Genomic DNA, 17,705 nt, shown 5'->3' with positions numbered 1-17,705 from the left:
TACATGTCCCTTTCTGTGGACTTTAACTTTAACTAGTCTGAATGCACTATATATCAAGTGTTATCATGTGTGTGATCATGTACGGAAGGACTGGACGACCGCAGGTAACCGCCCTGAACCCATGCATTGCATCATTTTGCCTTCACCTGCAAATGACATTGGAAGGGTACAAAGTCTATGGGGTGATCCGTACGTGGGGTGGTACGTCGGTCTGTTCTGTAAGTCACCCTATTGTTGTCACAAACGTTTTACCTGACCATGCAGCCACGTAAACATGATTCTTCAAGCGAGACTGGTCAAGAAAAAGGCCCACTGACCCAGTCGGAACGCCGCATACCACACATAGAGGGGTGGGGTGCCAATTTTTTCGGTTGGATATTTTCACTAACATTTCAAGTATGAGAAAGACAACTTAACAAAACATTAGTGAAACCAGCAGCTAAGAGGAAGGAGATAAATCCGACGAATACATTTGCGACAGGCACAGGGGCACGTCGTCAAGGGACACGTTCTATTGTGTTCTCAGGTAATTTCCAAGCTAAAGTGTGGCAGAGCGTTTTGTACGCCTTACTTAGGCTCTACCAGCCTCCGCGGGTCGCTGGGAAAATAGTAGAAATTGGCCAAATAGAGTCAATTGTATGAAGGGAGTCGGATACGGAGAGAGGGTCAAATATGCATAACTGCGCCTGCGAATGAAACGCTCCATGGCCAAAGTCCCCCGGCAAATGTTCTCCCTATAGCCGGCGCGGTTAGTCTGGTATAGACTACGCCTTACTAGCTGGAGGAGGGATTCCTTCTGTTTAACTACCCACCTGCCGAGTGCCGATAGAGAAAAACGACTACTAACACGTTCAAATACAAGTCGGCGCAACACGTCTGCTTTATAGATTTGCTCAGGTAGTGCGAGAATACGTCATGACTCCGAAATTTTACCTGCACGTGATCCATACCTCCAGGGGAATTCTTTTAGAAGAATGGGGATGGGCGTGCCAAGCCAATGGATATGACTTCATTTCTAGAAGAACGTAAGTAATTCACAAACTCTGAAGCCTATCACCGAATATCCCAGGTGTCTATTGATTAATTCAGAATTCATCAGAACATTTCATTCTTTCGACGTCTCGTGCAAAGGTCTCCAGAAACAGTCAAGTTCAATTTTGCTGTAATGTTTCAGACGAGGGGGGCGACCAGATTTTTACAGAACGACATCCTGTTTTCTCGAGCTTCTTATGTCTGCAAATTTATGGCAGAAGTTCAGAATATCCCTGGGGGGATCGTACGACCACTGATCGTTCGCTCTGCCGTTCTATTGGACCAGGAACCCGAGGCCAAAGGTCGGGCGCGCCAGTACGTTTTCACTAGGCCCGCTCAAGCAAATTGACTTTGTCACACCACACCTAACGTTAACATTCGTGTAGGCGGCCACGGGGGTAAGCAACACCGACACACCGGCCGGCCTGGGAGAACACGGACCGCCCTTCGAGGTAGGATATTGATAAAACGTGCGGTTATGTCAGCAGATTGTCATGGTTTGTGTGGCAGGTGTGTTCACAGATTTGATACACGGAAGATATTGAGGCGTTGGTGCGGGAAGTAGGCGTGTCACGCCGGCAGTTAATTCGACCGGGGTTATCGGCGGGTAACATAGTTTTACACCACCAAAGTCTGAGCCATGTTCACCTTTGGCCTCGACTTTAGTAGCGAGAACACAGCAACACAAACCATAGCAACCCCTTTGTTGGACCTGCCTGGCTATTACATGTTACATTTACAATCGGTTAAGTGTCCTGGTGATTCTGATGGCATCCACCTGGAGTGTAAAGTGCCGTCGGCCGTCAGACATGTCATTGCCCTACTTACTCGATGATTGCTAACAAAGGCAAATGTAACCCTGTATCTGCCAGGACCCAATCGCATTGGACAAGTTCATTTTATCGTGTGTTATAACGTTTACGAATTAAATTGGAACAAGAATACGGAATTTGGTAAGATCACAGTGTACAGAAACACCAGTGTTAGATATGTGTTGGGCAAAGTGAAAGGATTGAAGGATGTATGAGAATGTTGGTGTGTTTTCCACTACAGCCGCCCCCCGATGTAACATGAGTGAGATACGGGATTACCACCAAAGAAAACATGTTGAGGCTGTCGAGATTCCATCGACATAATGTAGGAGTTACGGGGTCCATACCAGATTTCAGCTGAACACTAAAAAGGCGAGACCGTTGGTGAAGAGCACGATTAAATTTAAAATGGCAGGTGCATGACAAAGTGAATTCAGACGAGATTTTGTACATCTGTATACATTTTATGTACCGTTTAGGATTGGAAACGGCCTCATGCTTATACTAGTAATTGAAGCATATATTTAAACCAAAACCTTTCCTGAAAAAATCAGAGAAATCCGGAACCAAAATCTTAAATTTGTGTAGCTTTATAACAGATCGAATAAATTGGATGACAAATTACGTTATGGGCATAAGTTGAACATATGAGTCCACAGTGTACCCCTCCGTGATTTTGGTGTTTTGTGGGGGTGTGCCGGGGGTAGAATGCCAGAAATTGTTATAGCAGTTCCACAAGGCAGATTAAGCAATATTCCAGTTCGGCCAGTATGCTAATCAATTTTTGACAATAGAGATGATTTCCCCCTTGGGCGAAACGCTGTGCTCCATAGACATACTATAAATCTAACTGCATTCGATCCCATTCACACTCAAGACCACTAATAAGACGCGGTATTCAGCCAGAACAGACCGTCTTTTTTGTCCCAATTTTGTACTTGCCGTTCCGACTTCTGAAACGATCCCGGCTATGCCCTTGTTTGCCTTAATTGGTTACGCTGCGTAAGCCACTTGTGTCGGGAAAACGTTTACAATCGTTAATATGTGTGCGACTATTTATGGCGACCATATCACGCCATGTCGACCAGCCAGTTGGCACACAGGAAAATTGGCGCGGCCTTCAAATAGTAAATGGTAGATGATACGGTTGGTACTTCCAGCGATACAATTCCCGATAATCTTTCAGCGTGAATCTCCCATGTAGTACGGCCTGTATAAACCATTGGTATTGTCTGTGTAGGTAGTGGTTCCTTGGCAGATGTCCGAGGTCTGTCAGCAAAATGGTAAAACGCACATGGGTAAATGCGGTCACTGTTGTAAATGCAGAAGTCCTCCTCCAGTCCTCGGTAGTGTTTAACACATTAAGGGCCCGTTCACACGTGTGCTTATATTCAAATCCGTATAAGTGGCGTATTAGCATATTTTTGGTTTAGCTAAAGTCATCTTTCGGTTCGACACAACGTCGGGTCTAAACTCTAAGTAGAAAACAACATCTTCCCCGCAAACTTTACCTAAACCCAAAAAAATGTTAATACGCAACTCATACGGACTTGAATACTAGTATACGCACAAGTGTCAGCGGGCCCTAAGCGACAGTGTGAACATGTAGTATAGGCTTCCAGATAGCTTGATCATGTTGATGGATACTCAGAGACAAAGTACACCTAGCGACCACTTGATATCAGGTAAAACACACAAAGTAATGTTTTCGGTGTAAACAGTCCCGCGTAACAGTTTGTCTAAAAAAGGAAAGTAGATCAGTCGATTTCACGTCAAGAGAGCAAAGATCTCAGGGAGGAGATCGCAACAGTTGATAAGTTCTATTTCATCAGCACATGTGGAGGACAAAGGTAGCAAAGTTTAAAGTCCCCTGACCACGCGCGTTGATACAATAGCGAGGCCGTCTATATGGTACAATTATTTTCTCATTGGATGTTACAGTCAGGCGACACACCAACCAACTAGCCTGTATTTACACAGCTCTCAGCCGGAGGTTACTGAAACCGGCTGGACACTAGGAGCGCGATTCGTCAGGCTAACCAACCAACCAGGTACGGACACTGCTGATGCGTTAGCCGCTGCCATCTAGTTTCAATCACTTGAATGTTGAATAAAAGGTCGTAATCCCTCTCATATTTGGTGTAATCCCAGTCAGTATCAATGTATTTGAAGGTATCAAGGTATGTTCGCGCGGTACAAATTGTCGTTAGGCCAACTAAGACCGAATACAGTACGAAACTGCTAGTCAAAAGAGTCCAGTTGCTCTATAGTGACAGTAGCCTGTCGTGGTGGACTGTAGTTCCATCAGTGACTGTGGAGGCGTATTGTACTGTAGTGTAACGTTACCATGTATTAAGTTTTAACACTGTTGCTAACGGTACCACTGGCATCCACCTTTGTCTTTGATCAGTTATTAATTGCTATCCAAGCATGTGACGTGTACGTCTGTTGTGCCGCTAAATGTACCAAAGGCATTGTCACAAATGACGGCTACTCCAAGGGTGAATGTCAGTTTGCGACGTAAGCATTTAAACACACCAGAAACATTAGTTGGCATATATATATCAGTTTATCTCAAGTATACGAAGGAGTTGAGGCTTCATGGACTTTCCCCTGACATACCAGCACATAACTCCAGGTCAACTTCGTACCCAAATCATACGGCGATCAATGGATAAACAAAGTTCAGCTTTGTAAACTGCAGTCTTGCACACCGATGAGTTATAAACGGTGTTAATGTTGTTTTGGAGTTGATGTATCATTTGATATGTTCTTACTTTCAGATAGAAGTGCGCCTTCAATAAAGGCTTTTCGCTCTTGACCTTGTGACAACAATACTGCACCACCTGCCATTCGGAAAGATGGTCAAAACCACTGCAACTGTCACGGACTTCCTAGACGAAGCATGGAAACTACGAGGTAACGCAATAAACAACAGTCCTGCATTGTATTGTATTAAAACCCATAGCAAGCCAACGAAGGCACCGGCACATTATTCAATAACTGAGATCATGTTCACACACAACTTTGCAAACATACGTAACACAAAATACAAATAGCAACTCGATAAATTCTGTAAAGAGCCAGACGTTTCAGATAGCCTCCATTATCATGTTGTGACTGAGACTTTTAGTCTTCAGACAATGTAACTTGTATTGATGACTCGTTAGAGAATTCATCTAGTTGCTTGATCCATTTTGTACGACGTAGTGTTCTACCTGGGTGTCTTACATTCTTCGACGTAACTTCGCGAATAGCTATATATATAGACACAGAGTATTGTAATAATAATGCTTATGACGCCACAACATAATGCTTTAAGGATTATAAGGCGATTATGATTACTCTCCAAGCAGAGGTTCGGCTCCGGCTGTTTTTTTACGTGTTTTTGTCACTTTCTATTTTGTCCCCTTTTCTTTATGTCGCCAAGCCAACCGGCGACATAAAAAAACAGGACAAAATAGAAAGCCCGACAAAAACACCTAAAACACGTCAAAAACCAGCCGGAGCCGAACCTCTGATTGGAGAGTAGATTATGATAGGTGAAGCATATACCTAGCCTCCATAGCAGGCTCTCTGGGCCTCTTTGGGGGGGGGGGGGGGGGGGGGGGGTGTAATACACTTTTTTTCTGACGATCTTTTGTTTTGTACTGTGTCGTTTGCGCAGCCAGTGCGTAATCATACGGGCCTAATGGTTACGGGCTGGCTCCACAAACGACCCAGTACAAAAAGAAGCCTGCTATGGAGGCTAACATATATCCCGGTGTCCTGCAGATCCCCGGACCAAAGACTGGTTCATGCTGTCCTCCCCGTGGCCCAACGTGTCCCTGACCGTGCTGTACTTCCTCCTGGTGTGGCTGGGACCGAAGATGATGCGCAGCAGGCAGGCCTTCAGTCTGAGGAAAGTGATGATCCTCTACAACATCATCATAGCGGCGCTGTCCCTCTGGATGTTCAAAGAGGTGGGGATCGCTATCAGGACCGAGCATCGTCACATTTTCAAAACCTAGCCTCCACCAGGCCTTCCTTAGCGGTATTGGATAGTAGAATTCGGCAAAAATAGTATGAATAATTGACCAGGAGAGTGAGCCCGCAGTAAGGGAAACATTTCTCCTTGGAAGCAGATGATACCTTATGGTGGCCAAACTCCTTTGTCACAATCATTCTCTCTTTTTGGCTAAATATTCCTTTTTTTAGCCAACGTAATTCGTCTTGTGGAGACCTTCGCATGGTCGCAACTGCCTCTGACATATATACATGCACGACCAAGAACTAACTTCTCATACTCTATAAAGTAATACGTTATGTGTATATTTACCCTCATATTTTGATGCATGAAGTCTATCTGTGGGTGAACGAAGTTTCGAACTATGTATGGTCGGGTTATCTTTTGTCACCTTCATGAGAGTACTTGTGTTGCTCTAGATTCTGTTGAGTGCTCTGAACATGGGGTACAACTGGACATGCGCACTGATGAGGCCCGAGGATCCGGAGGACATCCGGGTAGGTCATTTTCACTCTTGTTCCCAGCGCTGCGAAGCCGAACCGTTGTGGCTAGCTGTCTTGTCACTTCTATCGCTTGTTTCGTAGTATCAGGCCATAGCAGAGATTTTGGATGACTAAGTGTTTGGGAAGGGGGAGTTCAGCTTGAGTTACCTATCTATCACAAGAAAGTTGATACACACAGGAGGCAAAAGTCGGAATCATTAAAAGAACGAAAACTTGAAATGTAAAAGGTTATTCTTGATAATCTCCAAGCAGATCTCCACGGGGGCAAAATCGTCGTCAGCCAGGAAAAATCTTCAGCCAGCCCCCGTAGATTATATTCTTGTGTCAATGTATAATAGTCTTGTGTCTATATGTTGTTGTTTTTTACTCGTCCCTATCATGTTCGCAGATGGCCAACGTCCTCTGGTGGTACTACTTCTCAAAGGCATTCGAGTTTCTTGACACGGTAAGACATACATACAGGTCACTTTTTACACTAGTGGTCGACGGGATGTGTTTTGCCATCCAAACGAACCATTTTTAGTAATTTCCCTACGCTAAAATCACAACTACCTCCCAATGATACGAGAGTTATTGAAACTTTCTGTAGATTCACGTTTCTCTTTGACTAGTTTTCTCCCTTCAAATATATATCTACACCAGAGATGCGTCTTCGGAACCGTTTCCGCTCGATATATAAAGACGTCGAACGAACATAGAATATCGGACTGCATTGTTGTGACAGCTGTTCAGACCTCATAAAACATTCAAAACGTCTGGAGCATCCCTTTTGTGACCACTGGAGTGGAACAGATTTAAAAGTATGAAATTAATCGCTATGAAATCGCACGACTTGTCCCTTTTGTTCGTGCTGTCAATATGATTTAATGTATCTGCTACCACATCTAGATTTGCGTGGTGCTCCAACAAACAGCACAGCCGTGCGTCTACCATACATATTTGGTCTGATGCTTTCCTACAAAGCGAGATATTGTACTTACATACTGACTACTAGTAAAAAAAAAACTTACGCATTAATCGAAAAGCAGCGATTGAAAAGATACCGTTAGACCAAGGAGGTTTTATATAAAACCTCCTTGGTTATACTTATCCCTCAGTACACACATCTATAACCAACCAATCTGCCCACCTGTTAGCCTGAGTGTCATCCTGTTTAGTTCCAGGCTCTACCTTCACAGGCTGAGCCTGGAACTAAACAGGATGACACTCAGGCTATCCACCTGTCGGAAACATTGACGACTTACTTTTCTTTTGGATTAGTTGTTCTTCATCCTGCGGAAGAATAACCACCAGATCACGTTCTTACACGTGTATCACCATGCCTCCATGTTCAACATCTGGTGGGTGGTGCTGAACTGGGGAGGGAGCGGGCAAGGTAGGACGACTCTGGCGTTCTACGGAGACTGGTGGCCCTAGTGTAACTCTACGTATGTAGGAAATGCGATAAGAAATGGTCACCGTCCGATGCTGATAACTCGAAGTGAGAAAAATCAGTTTGTCGTGTTGTGCCCCTGAAGATCTAGAAGACCACTTCAAGCAATCTGTGTTCCCAGGACTCCCCCCCCCCCTCCAAACTTGACCTCGGGGAAGAACGGCCGATATCGACAGAGCATTCCATTCTAAATAAAGGACATTGATTGATTGGTTGATATTTACGTAGGTCACGAATTGTAAAGCCCAAATCTTTCACAATCATACTTCAGATTGCACCTGCTCGACGTAAGAACATTATAGTATACAACCGGCTTTGAAACTATCTGCCCTTCCTTCCTAACAGCTTAGGAAAGAAGACAGAAAGAAGGAAATCGATGAACCTTTATGCCACAACACGAGCATAACAAAATCAACTTGTTATTGTCTATTTTCAGCGTTTTTCGGGCCCCTGGCTAACTCGTTCATCCACGTCATCATGTACACGTACTACTGTCTGTCCGCCATCCCCTCCCTCAGGCCCTACCTGTGGTGGAAGAGATACATCACCAAACTACAACTGGTATGTCACTTTACGTCATGATGATAAGGCCATTACCAGTTAGCTCTTGAGACGAGCTATATGTAATGATATTCGAGTTCCTTAAAGCCGTAGGTTTCAACTAATCTAGATAAAAACATCCTCGTTAAAAGTATCAGACTCTGGACCTTATGAAACTTGCACTGAACATACAGAGAATGTGCAATTGGTTGGGTATATCGTCCGATGCAAAAGTGTATATTGAGCCTGGGTTGGTTAACTGTTCAACTGCCGTTCATTATGTATCGTTGGTTGCCTTGATGCACGCGCATGCAGCTGCAGTGAGATAAAAGTTGAGTAAAAAGGTAGAGGTAGTTGCCTTTATAATAGCCGAAGTCAGGTACCCGTTTTTACAACGGGATGAAGTGAGAAATGTCTTGTTAAGTGCCTTCACCAAGGGCAATGACACACCCAGTTTAGCCAGGAATCAAACCCGTGACCTTTTGATCTCGTGCCCGCTAGCCTACCTAATCCACGCCGGGTGGAAGTGTTAAAATGAAGCTTTCTTCTTTCTTCCCTCAGTTGCAATTCTTCATCGTGATCTTCCACACCTATAGAGGCATTTACTACAAGTGTGGTTACATCCTGTGGCTTCAGTACTTCCTGGGCATCTACATGTTGTCGCTGGTAGGCCTTTTCTCCAACTTTTATTTGCAATCCTACATCAAGAAGAGGCCTTCCTCCAAAGACCAGAAGGACTTGGATAAAAACAAGAACGTCTACCAAAACGGCGCGAGAGCTAATAATGGCAATGTCTCTGAAAATAACGGGAATGGCATCGTCAGAGGGAGGGCTAAGAAAGCCGAATGAATACGTGTATGTGCACTTTATATTCCGTTGAACGAGCGCCGCACGCTCATATCCTATCCGACCGATTTGAAATTACGTTGTCTTTTTGTGTTCCCAATTTCTATTGTACTGGCAAATATCTAGTAAAGCTACGTAGTTGCACATGCCATATATTTAAAAAAGCTAACATGACCCGTAGAAAATTTGTAATGCCATATTCCCGTATTGTTTAAACATTTTTTTGCGAGCTAGGGCCTGTGTTAGTTCAACTTTATAAATGTAAACAAAAGATAAACGGATCTCGATGTATGAAATTGACATATGATTAGTTTAAGTATCAAGGTCTCATTGTGGCAGTTTTTTTCCTCGAAGGAATTGTATGGCCGACAATGTCAGACCGCGTAAAACTTCAACAATGTACTCGAATTCCTAGATAGTGTTGATCTATGCTGAAAAGTAATAAGTCGTCTTTAAGACCATTAGAGGATGTTACATTGCCCACCATTTGATGCAAACTTATTGAATCCTTATTTAGGGTAATATCAAACGAATTCGATGTTTTTCCAACGTTTCTATAACGTTATTCTTTTATCAAGATGTTTGCCTTATCTTTTGTAACAAATATCATGACTTGTAATTTCCCGAGACAACGTCTGTTGAGCCAAAGAATTTGAAGCCAGCACTCATTGCGTGTAGTCTTTATGATCCACAGAAGCTACGCTTAATACATGTACATGGTGTTATCACCCTATATATACTGCTGCAATAGCTGGACCATTTATACTTCTACTAGAATGCACAGTTAGTGCAGCTTTGCCGAATAGAATAGTATAGAACAGAATAAACAAAATGCACAAAAATTTCCACGATTATTCAGTTGCTTTTGTGTGTCTTGTGTAATTCATTAAAGACCGCCTGGTAGATTTGCACTCCCGGCTCCAACCGGTGGCGATCGCACCGGGCAGGACAAAAACGCCACCATGCGGAATATACCGGATTTGGGTAGGAAACGTTGGGATAAAACATTGGTAAGAGAAGTCGACGTCGGCACTTTGACAAAACGATACAGACCAAAGTAGACGGGAGATATTGTTTACAAGTCATACGTATGTGGCGAATAGTTTCCCCGTGGAAAACGATATCCAGATGCAACGTTACCTGTTCAAAGTTCGTGAGAAGTTTCAACGGCGAAAAGACTTTAAAGATGGTCCATATGACAACAGATCATCAAGAAACTCCGATAAATCCCTTCACCGTACCCTCTCCTCTATCATACTTGCAGTCTCGAAAAAGTGAACGGAAGAGTATGCAGTGAAACATATTGAACACGCTGCTGGCCTTTACCATTATTACTATCACTGAGTTCTCGCCTCGACCTGTCCTTGGTACTGAAAATGTCTCCTGCAGAATTGCACAGTTAACTTGCAGATAATCATATGCAAAGAAAGGAATCGCGTTAAAATGCGAGTGACGTTCCAAGGTCATGCTCAGGATCCCACTATCAGACCCTGCCGTGACCAGGAGACACTTGCAAGTCCTATCGGGCACTTACGATCATTCATGTCACTCGGACGGATTACGTTAGAAAGTAAGCTTTACGTTCTGGGTGCATAAGTCAAATAGATGAAAGTTCAGTGAGATGCGTTCAAATCCTCGGAGAGTACGTCTTAATCTATTCTTATGATTGTTGATCCATCATGTTCTCACCGGGTATAAAGAAAATTCTCGAGACCATCATACACTAAAATTACTGTAATTACAAGTGAAAATACATGTGCAATATATTCAAAGCTTCCATATCATTGAGATTGATACATGCTTTTTCAGGCTGATATTGAACACAATACGACAATTTCACCACAATAATCTGCCAGTTTGAAATACACTATCAATTATAGGATATAGGAGATTCTTTTTACACAACCAGGTAATCTCACCTGCTGACGTTTCGGTGTCTGTCAGACACCTTCTTCAGAGCTTCTGACTGGAGTACTGCTTCTCACCGCTATAAGTAGCCGATGTAGGTGGCGCTTTTAGCGGCTACTTATAGCGGTGAGAAGCAGTACTCCAGTCAGAAGCTCTGAAGAAGGTGTCTGACAGACACCGAAACGTCAGCAGGTGAGATTACCTGGTTGTGTAAAAAGAATCTCCTATATCCTATATTCTACCAACCTGATGAAGTTATTTTCGGAACTATCAATCATGTTAACATTAATGGATATATCTGTGAGTTGGTCAACTGACCCAAGTTGTTAATTTAACATGTAGAATAGTGATGATGATCCATTCTCTACCAAACATTGCAACTCGATGAGAGTTCAAATAATTTGACATTCATAAAAACAAGCAGACATAATCTGATGTGTAGAATTTGTTAGCACAGATTTTCAAATGTTTATTGTAATGCTAAAGCAACAGGCCAAATATCCTAAGTTTTAGCTTCCTTTTCCATTTCAAGGAGAATTGAATGTTGAGAAGGACAGACCCCAGTTTGACAACAAATCCTTCCAACATTTATCTTTAGATTGATCTGTACATATCAATACAGATTTAGACCCCAAACATTATACATGTGTATCTAGGAGCTGTAACACAGCATAACCCAAAATTCCAGAATATATGCTTGTTTCCAAGCCTAAGCATAAAAAATACATCTTTCCACAAACACTTAAAATGTTTCAAGAAGCCTTGTGTGACAATCAAGATACAAAAGAACAGTAAACCATTGTGACATAATATGTTATTTACAATACATACAAAACACTGGAAAATGACAATTGCACTCATGTATGCAGTAATATTTCTGATAACAATACAGTATCATACAAGACTACAATATACAGAATTTTCAATTGAGCAGTACTGTTTAACAATTCAAACACTCAAAAAGATGTTCACTATTTAACATGTCATAGTCTTGCCACATACTGTCTTGCTTTACTGGCCATAGTGTCTCATAAACATATGTGATATGACATGTAAAACAACTACACAAATACAAGAATACCAGATTTAGAGAATCCAACTTCTTGTCTTAATTCAAGACTTAGAAATAGAGTTCCTTGTACAACTTAAGACATGCTAGCCACGTGCAGCAAATCTTAATTTGGTATGTGGCTAAAAAAACTTGGATTTGATACAGGGGATAAGATTTTAATTTGACATTTTCACATAATTACACCAAAAGCCACTGATTTTGCCAACATATGTGACCAGAATAATTATATATCTTTCTATGTACAGTGTAGGCCTGTATGGATTCGCTGGATGAACTGTGCCTGTTTAATCTGTCATTAATAATTAGTAGTCACAGCGGATGTTCGATGAATTCTCAAAGGTCCTTATGACAAACTGCATCAAAGTGGACAAGGCTTCAACCCTAGCTTAACCCTCATCCTGCTGACTTCTGTTAATAATACCACAGCAGTCAGAAGGTTAACCAACATCTTAGGTCTACTATCGGTACATACATTATAGCACCCCAGTTTAACACATCCTCAATGTGACTGATTGCACTGACAACAGCTTTTAATAGTCTTGTCTAAATTGCAAGTGTGAGTTACCCCTGGACTGCATGCAATTAAAAAATTAGTGCACAACAAAGAATATTGATTTTTTTCCACCTGTTACACATTCTAGTAGGTCCCTGTAGGTCACTGTAGCATCCTACAAGTCAATCTGTGACACTCCTGATTTTATAGGCGTGCCTCAATTTCTTTTCTGTGTAAAGTGGTCAAATCCGACAGAATCCGAAGAGTAATGATGAATCCAAAAGAAACCTTTATCGTTTGTCACTCCCACAAAACAGCTGTTATAGAAACATATCCAGATGTTGTCTTGCTGATGTGTCTAGATTTCCCATGAAATTAGTCCTAAATAGCATTGATGGTTTTGGGGGTGCTATAATCATGATTCTGTTTTAGTAGTTTATTTCCTGCAGATGAAATCAGTATATCTCTGGTGGTTTGTTTCCTTTAAGCCTTTAATATCCCAAGTTCAAGAGCCAAGTCCTGACATTGATGCTGTCCGATGTGCAGATTATGTGGTGTTGCAGATCCATCAGAGTTCCGCTCCTACAGGTGTCAGTTGGTTATCAGGGCTGGAAAACAGAAACATCTTCAGTCATCATGTATTCCATACATGTAGGACAAACAGCAGGGGGATCTCATGTGAGGTCCTGTGTAGGATTATTCTGGAATTCTATGTTAGCCTGGAGTCAGCTGAGCCTTGTTAGCTTTGGTCCGCTCCCAATGTCGCTAGCACTAGAGACGCTGGAAGCAGACCAAAGCCAACAAGGCTGGCCTCCAGGCTTATTGTCACAATATCCAATTTTTGTGGAATCTAACATGACACTTATTACACATTCTGAATGAATCCCTTATAATTCTATTAGGGACAGCCCTGTGTTCTCAAAAGAATAATAAATCTCTCTACACAGCATTTAAAATGAGACTTATCAAATACTACTGTATGTACTGTATGCATTTGGCTCAAGGAAAAAACAGGCATAAAATGTGGAATTAATGTCAAAGATCTTGAATCAGAAAATGCTTAAAAACTATCATCTCTTATGTCGCTGTAATTTGACAAGTAAACAGGAGTTAGGGGATAGGAGTTGGTGCATTGGCCAGGAAAAGAGCAAAGACATTTAAAGCTGTGCAGAAAATACTTCTAAATTCAAGTCAAATGCCAAGAAGTTTCCCAGAATGATAGTGAGAAACATTAAGAGCAGAGACAGAGAGACCCACCTGTGAAGTTGTCTGTAGTGGCAGTTGTCAGGTTTTCAGGAAGAGTGGGCAGCTGGAGAGAGCCAGACAGCCATAGCCATGTTAGTGTGCAGGAGAGGAAGGGTAAGATCCCAATGATACATTCCTTATCTCAGATACAGAATGGCAGAGAATTAGGAGAGATGTGCAGGAATACAATGTAAAGATTAGAATATTTAGACTATGATAGGACACTGATATTGTATAATTTTATGTATATATACACAGTCAGAATATGGGTTAGTCAAATTCTTACTTTTATTCTGTGTCCAATCATTTTGGACTTAGGTGCTGAATGCATGATGTCATCAATTCTTAGTCTCAACTTTAAGTCAGAGATTTAAAAGAATTGTTCATACTGAAGAGAATCAGAATTTTAGATTCCAATACATGACATATGATTATGAGATTTATAAAACAATAAGTTTCATTAAATATTCCTATTCAGTGGTTGTATTCTACTTATTGTCTACTGGCTGTTGTGATTTGAATACTTTGAAGTATTAATGCTATTGACCAACAACTCAGATAGAAGATTATATTAATATTATATTATGTTTGTATATTGTTATATCATATCATATCATATTATATTATACTAGAAATGTTTGAAAATCATGAAATATATGTCGTCAAGAGTTAAAGATTTGAAATTGATTGTAAACTATGGCAACAAACACCTGTGCGGTGACTTGGAATGGACTCTTTATTATATTATGTTGAAAAATATGATGATTAACACTATAGCAGTGACATTGATTTTGAGCAAGCTGGTCAAATTTTCCATATGAACTTTAGTATGCAATTCATCCTCATGATAACCAATTCTACCCAGCCACTTTGCAGATCCATTGTTACCATACTAGAAATTATTTCCATCCCAGGAGCTAATCTGCAATGTTATTGGCTTGACATTCACAACAGCTAATGCATACATCCAGCTTAATCAAATTGAATCATCTTAATAGGAGCAAAGAGAGGTCGAACAAGCATTCAATTTCAATCTTCAACATTCTGTGATGAAAATTGTATTGCTGCACAAGAAAAGCTTTTGAGAAAGTAACTATTATCCTCAGATGGATCAGTATGATGATTCTGACATTGACTGATGACAACTTCGAGCAACAATTCCATAAATACATTTTGTACATTCTTGGTACAAACCAACGCCCATCTGACAAGGTACATTTTGTGAAAGGAACATTCCCTAATTGTGGAGTTGCATGCACAGGACCAGTCAACATATTTTGGGGCCTGTTGTTGCAATAACATTTGGTTGATTTGTCCGATAAAAATTCGGGCATGAAAACAGCTGTGATGTAAATACTTTTTACTTCCTGTCTGTCTGTCGACTTACCAAACAAGTGTGCAAAAAATGTCAGTCAGGTCATCTGATCCAATTTACACGATATACACAACCTGTTATTACTGCCTTGTAAGTTTATTGTGGGCCGCTTGCAAGAAGTGTTCATCAGAAACAGGAGCCGGGTCGTGTTAATTATGTATGAAAGGCTTTGCAGGCTAGGATTACACGCTCGCGTGCAACAAGTATCTGATATCCTTTTACAGAGCATCCAGTAATATTGCATGGGCAAATAAAGTTACCGGAAATTAGAATGACAGGTAAAGTAATTATTGAAAGTGAAAAAGTCTGTTGCCATGAAAGGCAGAACTGAATGGAAATAGGAAGATGTGCTAAGACCTAAGTGACCAATTATGTGTATCATCAAGCCAGTTTGACCAGTTTTGTTGTCATTACTGTATGTGTAATGGTGTTGTTTTAATAATGGGGGGGAATGGAGATGTGGGTACATATTGTAGTTTTCAAGGGGCAAAGATTCATCAAGAATCTATCAGAATGATAGTGAAAAAAATGCAAATCATTTTCTTGCCTGTTTAGTGACTCACTGTTTTTTTTCCAGGTGACTTAAATGGCTAAGGAAAGTGGTTTTGCTGCCTGGATACAGTGTGTCAATATTTATCTTTCTTTTCATAATAATCCCGGAAGCAGTGCAGAATAAGGGCAGCTTACCAGTCCAAAGAGAGGAAAGTAAGCAGATTAGAATGGAATCACTGCTAGCATAAGGAATGCAATAATTACATACTCCTTGTCAGAATGTTGATTGCAAGTGTTTTGCTGTCTGATTGCTATATTTTTGTTAATGAGGACACAATTTCTAATCCCTTAATGATTAAAGTCACATACTTTAGTGCATTCTTCATAGTGGGTTTTGTATATAAAGGTTGAATTCTATCAGGGTAACGCGTTCCAAAATCCAGAAATACTAATCCTTCTTTACGGGTGTCATTGTCTAACCAGTAACGAATATTCTTCCACACCAACCTGTAAATTTTTCTGTCCTAAGATCAACACAAATTTGCAATCATTTTTTTCCCCCTGATGGTGTAGTATTATGATTTTTCTAGCCTTACCGGCGTTGTAGCTGCAGGAGTAGCGGCAGGTGTGTTGGCTGCCGGTGTTGTTTGCGCAGCGGTCGGGCTCGCCAGGGTGGTGTTCGTGATGTTGGCGGGGGCACTGGTCGCCCCTCCCGAGGCGGCCTGTAGAGTCGTGCCGGTCCAGAAGAAACTGTAGTAGATCGCCAGCACGATGGCGGCCAGGGAAACGCAGAAAACGTAGGCGAAAACCGTGGCGAGGCGAACCCACTTCTTGTTTGTCTTGGCGGCCATTTTTGCCTTCTTATCGGAGCTGAACGTCGGCGGCTTGCTGTCGTGCGGGTAGCCGGTGGGGGCATGTTGTTTGGCCGAGCTGGGCGCGGTGGAAACAGGTGGCACGTCCCGCTGCATGGTGGAGCGTCGCGCGGTAGCCGTCTTCAGAAGAAGAGGGTGGATGAGGAGGAATTGTACCTGAGGGAATCAACGTTCGCCTCTCCCTGTCACAATCCCTGACGCAGAATTCGGTAATGATTACACGCCTTGTGACAAGAATAACACCTTTTGAAAAAAAAGCGAAGCCTTTCGTGTGCGCTTACCGTGTCTTACCTGGCGCAACCGGTGCTGCTGGATGCACACCTGATGATGAGGGACAACTCATATGCAAATAGCAAAGGGTTTAGGGGATAATCTACCGCCCACTGACACGTAAAGTCTGTGACAATAGAAATGCAATGCTTCTATACAATCGACATAATCACCTGGGCTTATTTGGTTTAAAAGGATTTGAAGATCAGAACTGAGTGCGGCTCGCACTGGACTCAGTGATACTTATTGGCCCATCCCTCACGTCGTATTTTGACATGTTTATGACGCAGCGGTGTAAATATTCATGACGTCACCAGACAGATACTCTCGCTTTTACTGAGGCTGGGTCAGAAAACCGATCTCCAAGCAGATGTATGGTGTGGCTTCAATTTGTTTTGTGCCGTCTTTTCGCTAGCTTGCTTGGATGCATCGACTTACATACAAGACCAGGAGTGCATCGAGGGTTTCATTTTAAAAGGTCTATAATTAACTTGACAGCTTAATTATATGTTTGACTTGTGAATTAATTGAACTGGAAACTGGCTTTAAATTGCTATTTAGATAGTATCCACAGATATCTTTGTGCTTGTGGTGATTGTGATAGTCGGATTATGAAGAAGAACTTAAGTAAACATAGTACAATAGATAGAGGTATAGAAAAAAACTTAATATCCTAATTACTAATACAATAATTATGTAAGTGCATGTAGCTTACTTAGCTACCTAACTTAATACATCAGTTAGTTTGGAAATGATAGATGAAGTCAACATTTATACTTCCTATTTATTCTGTAAAATTTTTGAACG

General features: G+C 41.7%; 2 protein-coding genes across 4 annotated transcripts; one reads left to right on the top strand and one right to left on the bottom strand.

The window, feature by feature from the left end:
- Nucleotides 1-548: 548 nt before the first annotated feature.
- On the top strand, nucleotides 549-10,025 carry LOC136428708 (very long chain fatty acid elongase 2-like). Of its 2 annotated transcripts, XM_066418424.1 has the most exons (9): nucleotides 549-1,484; nucleotides 3,786-3,895; nucleotides 4,628-4,763; nucleotides 5,619-5,806; nucleotides 6,270-6,347; nucleotides 6,742-6,798; nucleotides 7,614-7,728; nucleotides 8,222-8,346; nucleotides 8,887-10,025. In XM_066418424.1, the coding sequence occupies exons 3-9, from the start codon at nucleotides 4,706-4,708 to the stop codon at nucleotides 9,172-9,174; spliced, it is 909 nt and encodes a 302-aa protein (XP_066274521.1). In that variant the 5' UTR covers nucleotides 549-1,484; nucleotides 3,786-3,895; nucleotides 4,628-4,705; the 3' UTR covers nucleotides 9,175-10,025. The 2 variants fall into 2 exon arrangements, with proteins under 2 accessions (XP_066274521.1, XP_066274522.1); XM_066418425.1 differs by lacking the exon at nucleotides 3,786-3,895.
- An 865-nt stretch (nucleotides 10,026-10,890) lies between these two features.
- LOC136428711 (putative transmembrane protein INAFM2) lies at nucleotides 10,891-17,503 on the bottom strand. Of its 2 annotated transcripts, XM_066418428.1 has the most exons (3): nucleotides 16,353-17,503; nucleotides 13,902-13,953; nucleotides 10,891-13,252 (listed from the first exon to the last, which is right to left on the bottom strand). In XM_066418428.1, the coding sequence occupies exons 1-3, from the start codon at nucleotides 16,722-16,724 to the stop codon at nucleotides 13,236-13,238; spliced, it is 441 nt and encodes a 146-aa protein (XP_066274525.1). In that variant the 5' UTR covers nucleotides 16,725-17,503; the 3' UTR covers nucleotides 10,891-13,235. The 2 variants fall into 2 exon arrangements, with proteins under 2 accessions (XP_066274525.1, XP_066274526.1); XM_066418429.1 differs by lacking the exon at nucleotides 13,902-13,953 and having other exon boundaries at nucleotides 16,353-17,086.
- Between the last annotated feature and the right edge of the window lie 202 nt (nucleotides 17,504-17,705).

The sequence above is a fragment of the Branchiostoma lanceolatum genome, chromosome 2 (assembly GCF_035083965.1).
Source record: "Branchiostoma lanceolatum isolate klBraLanc5 chromosome 2, klBraLanc5.hap2, whole genome shotgun sequence".
In the NCBI taxonomy this organism is placed as follows: Eukaryota; Metazoa; Chordata; class Leptocardii; order Amphioxiformes; family Branchiostomatidae; genus Branchiostoma; species Branchiostoma lanceolatum.
This window is presented reverse-complemented; position numbering and strand designations above follow the sequence as displayed.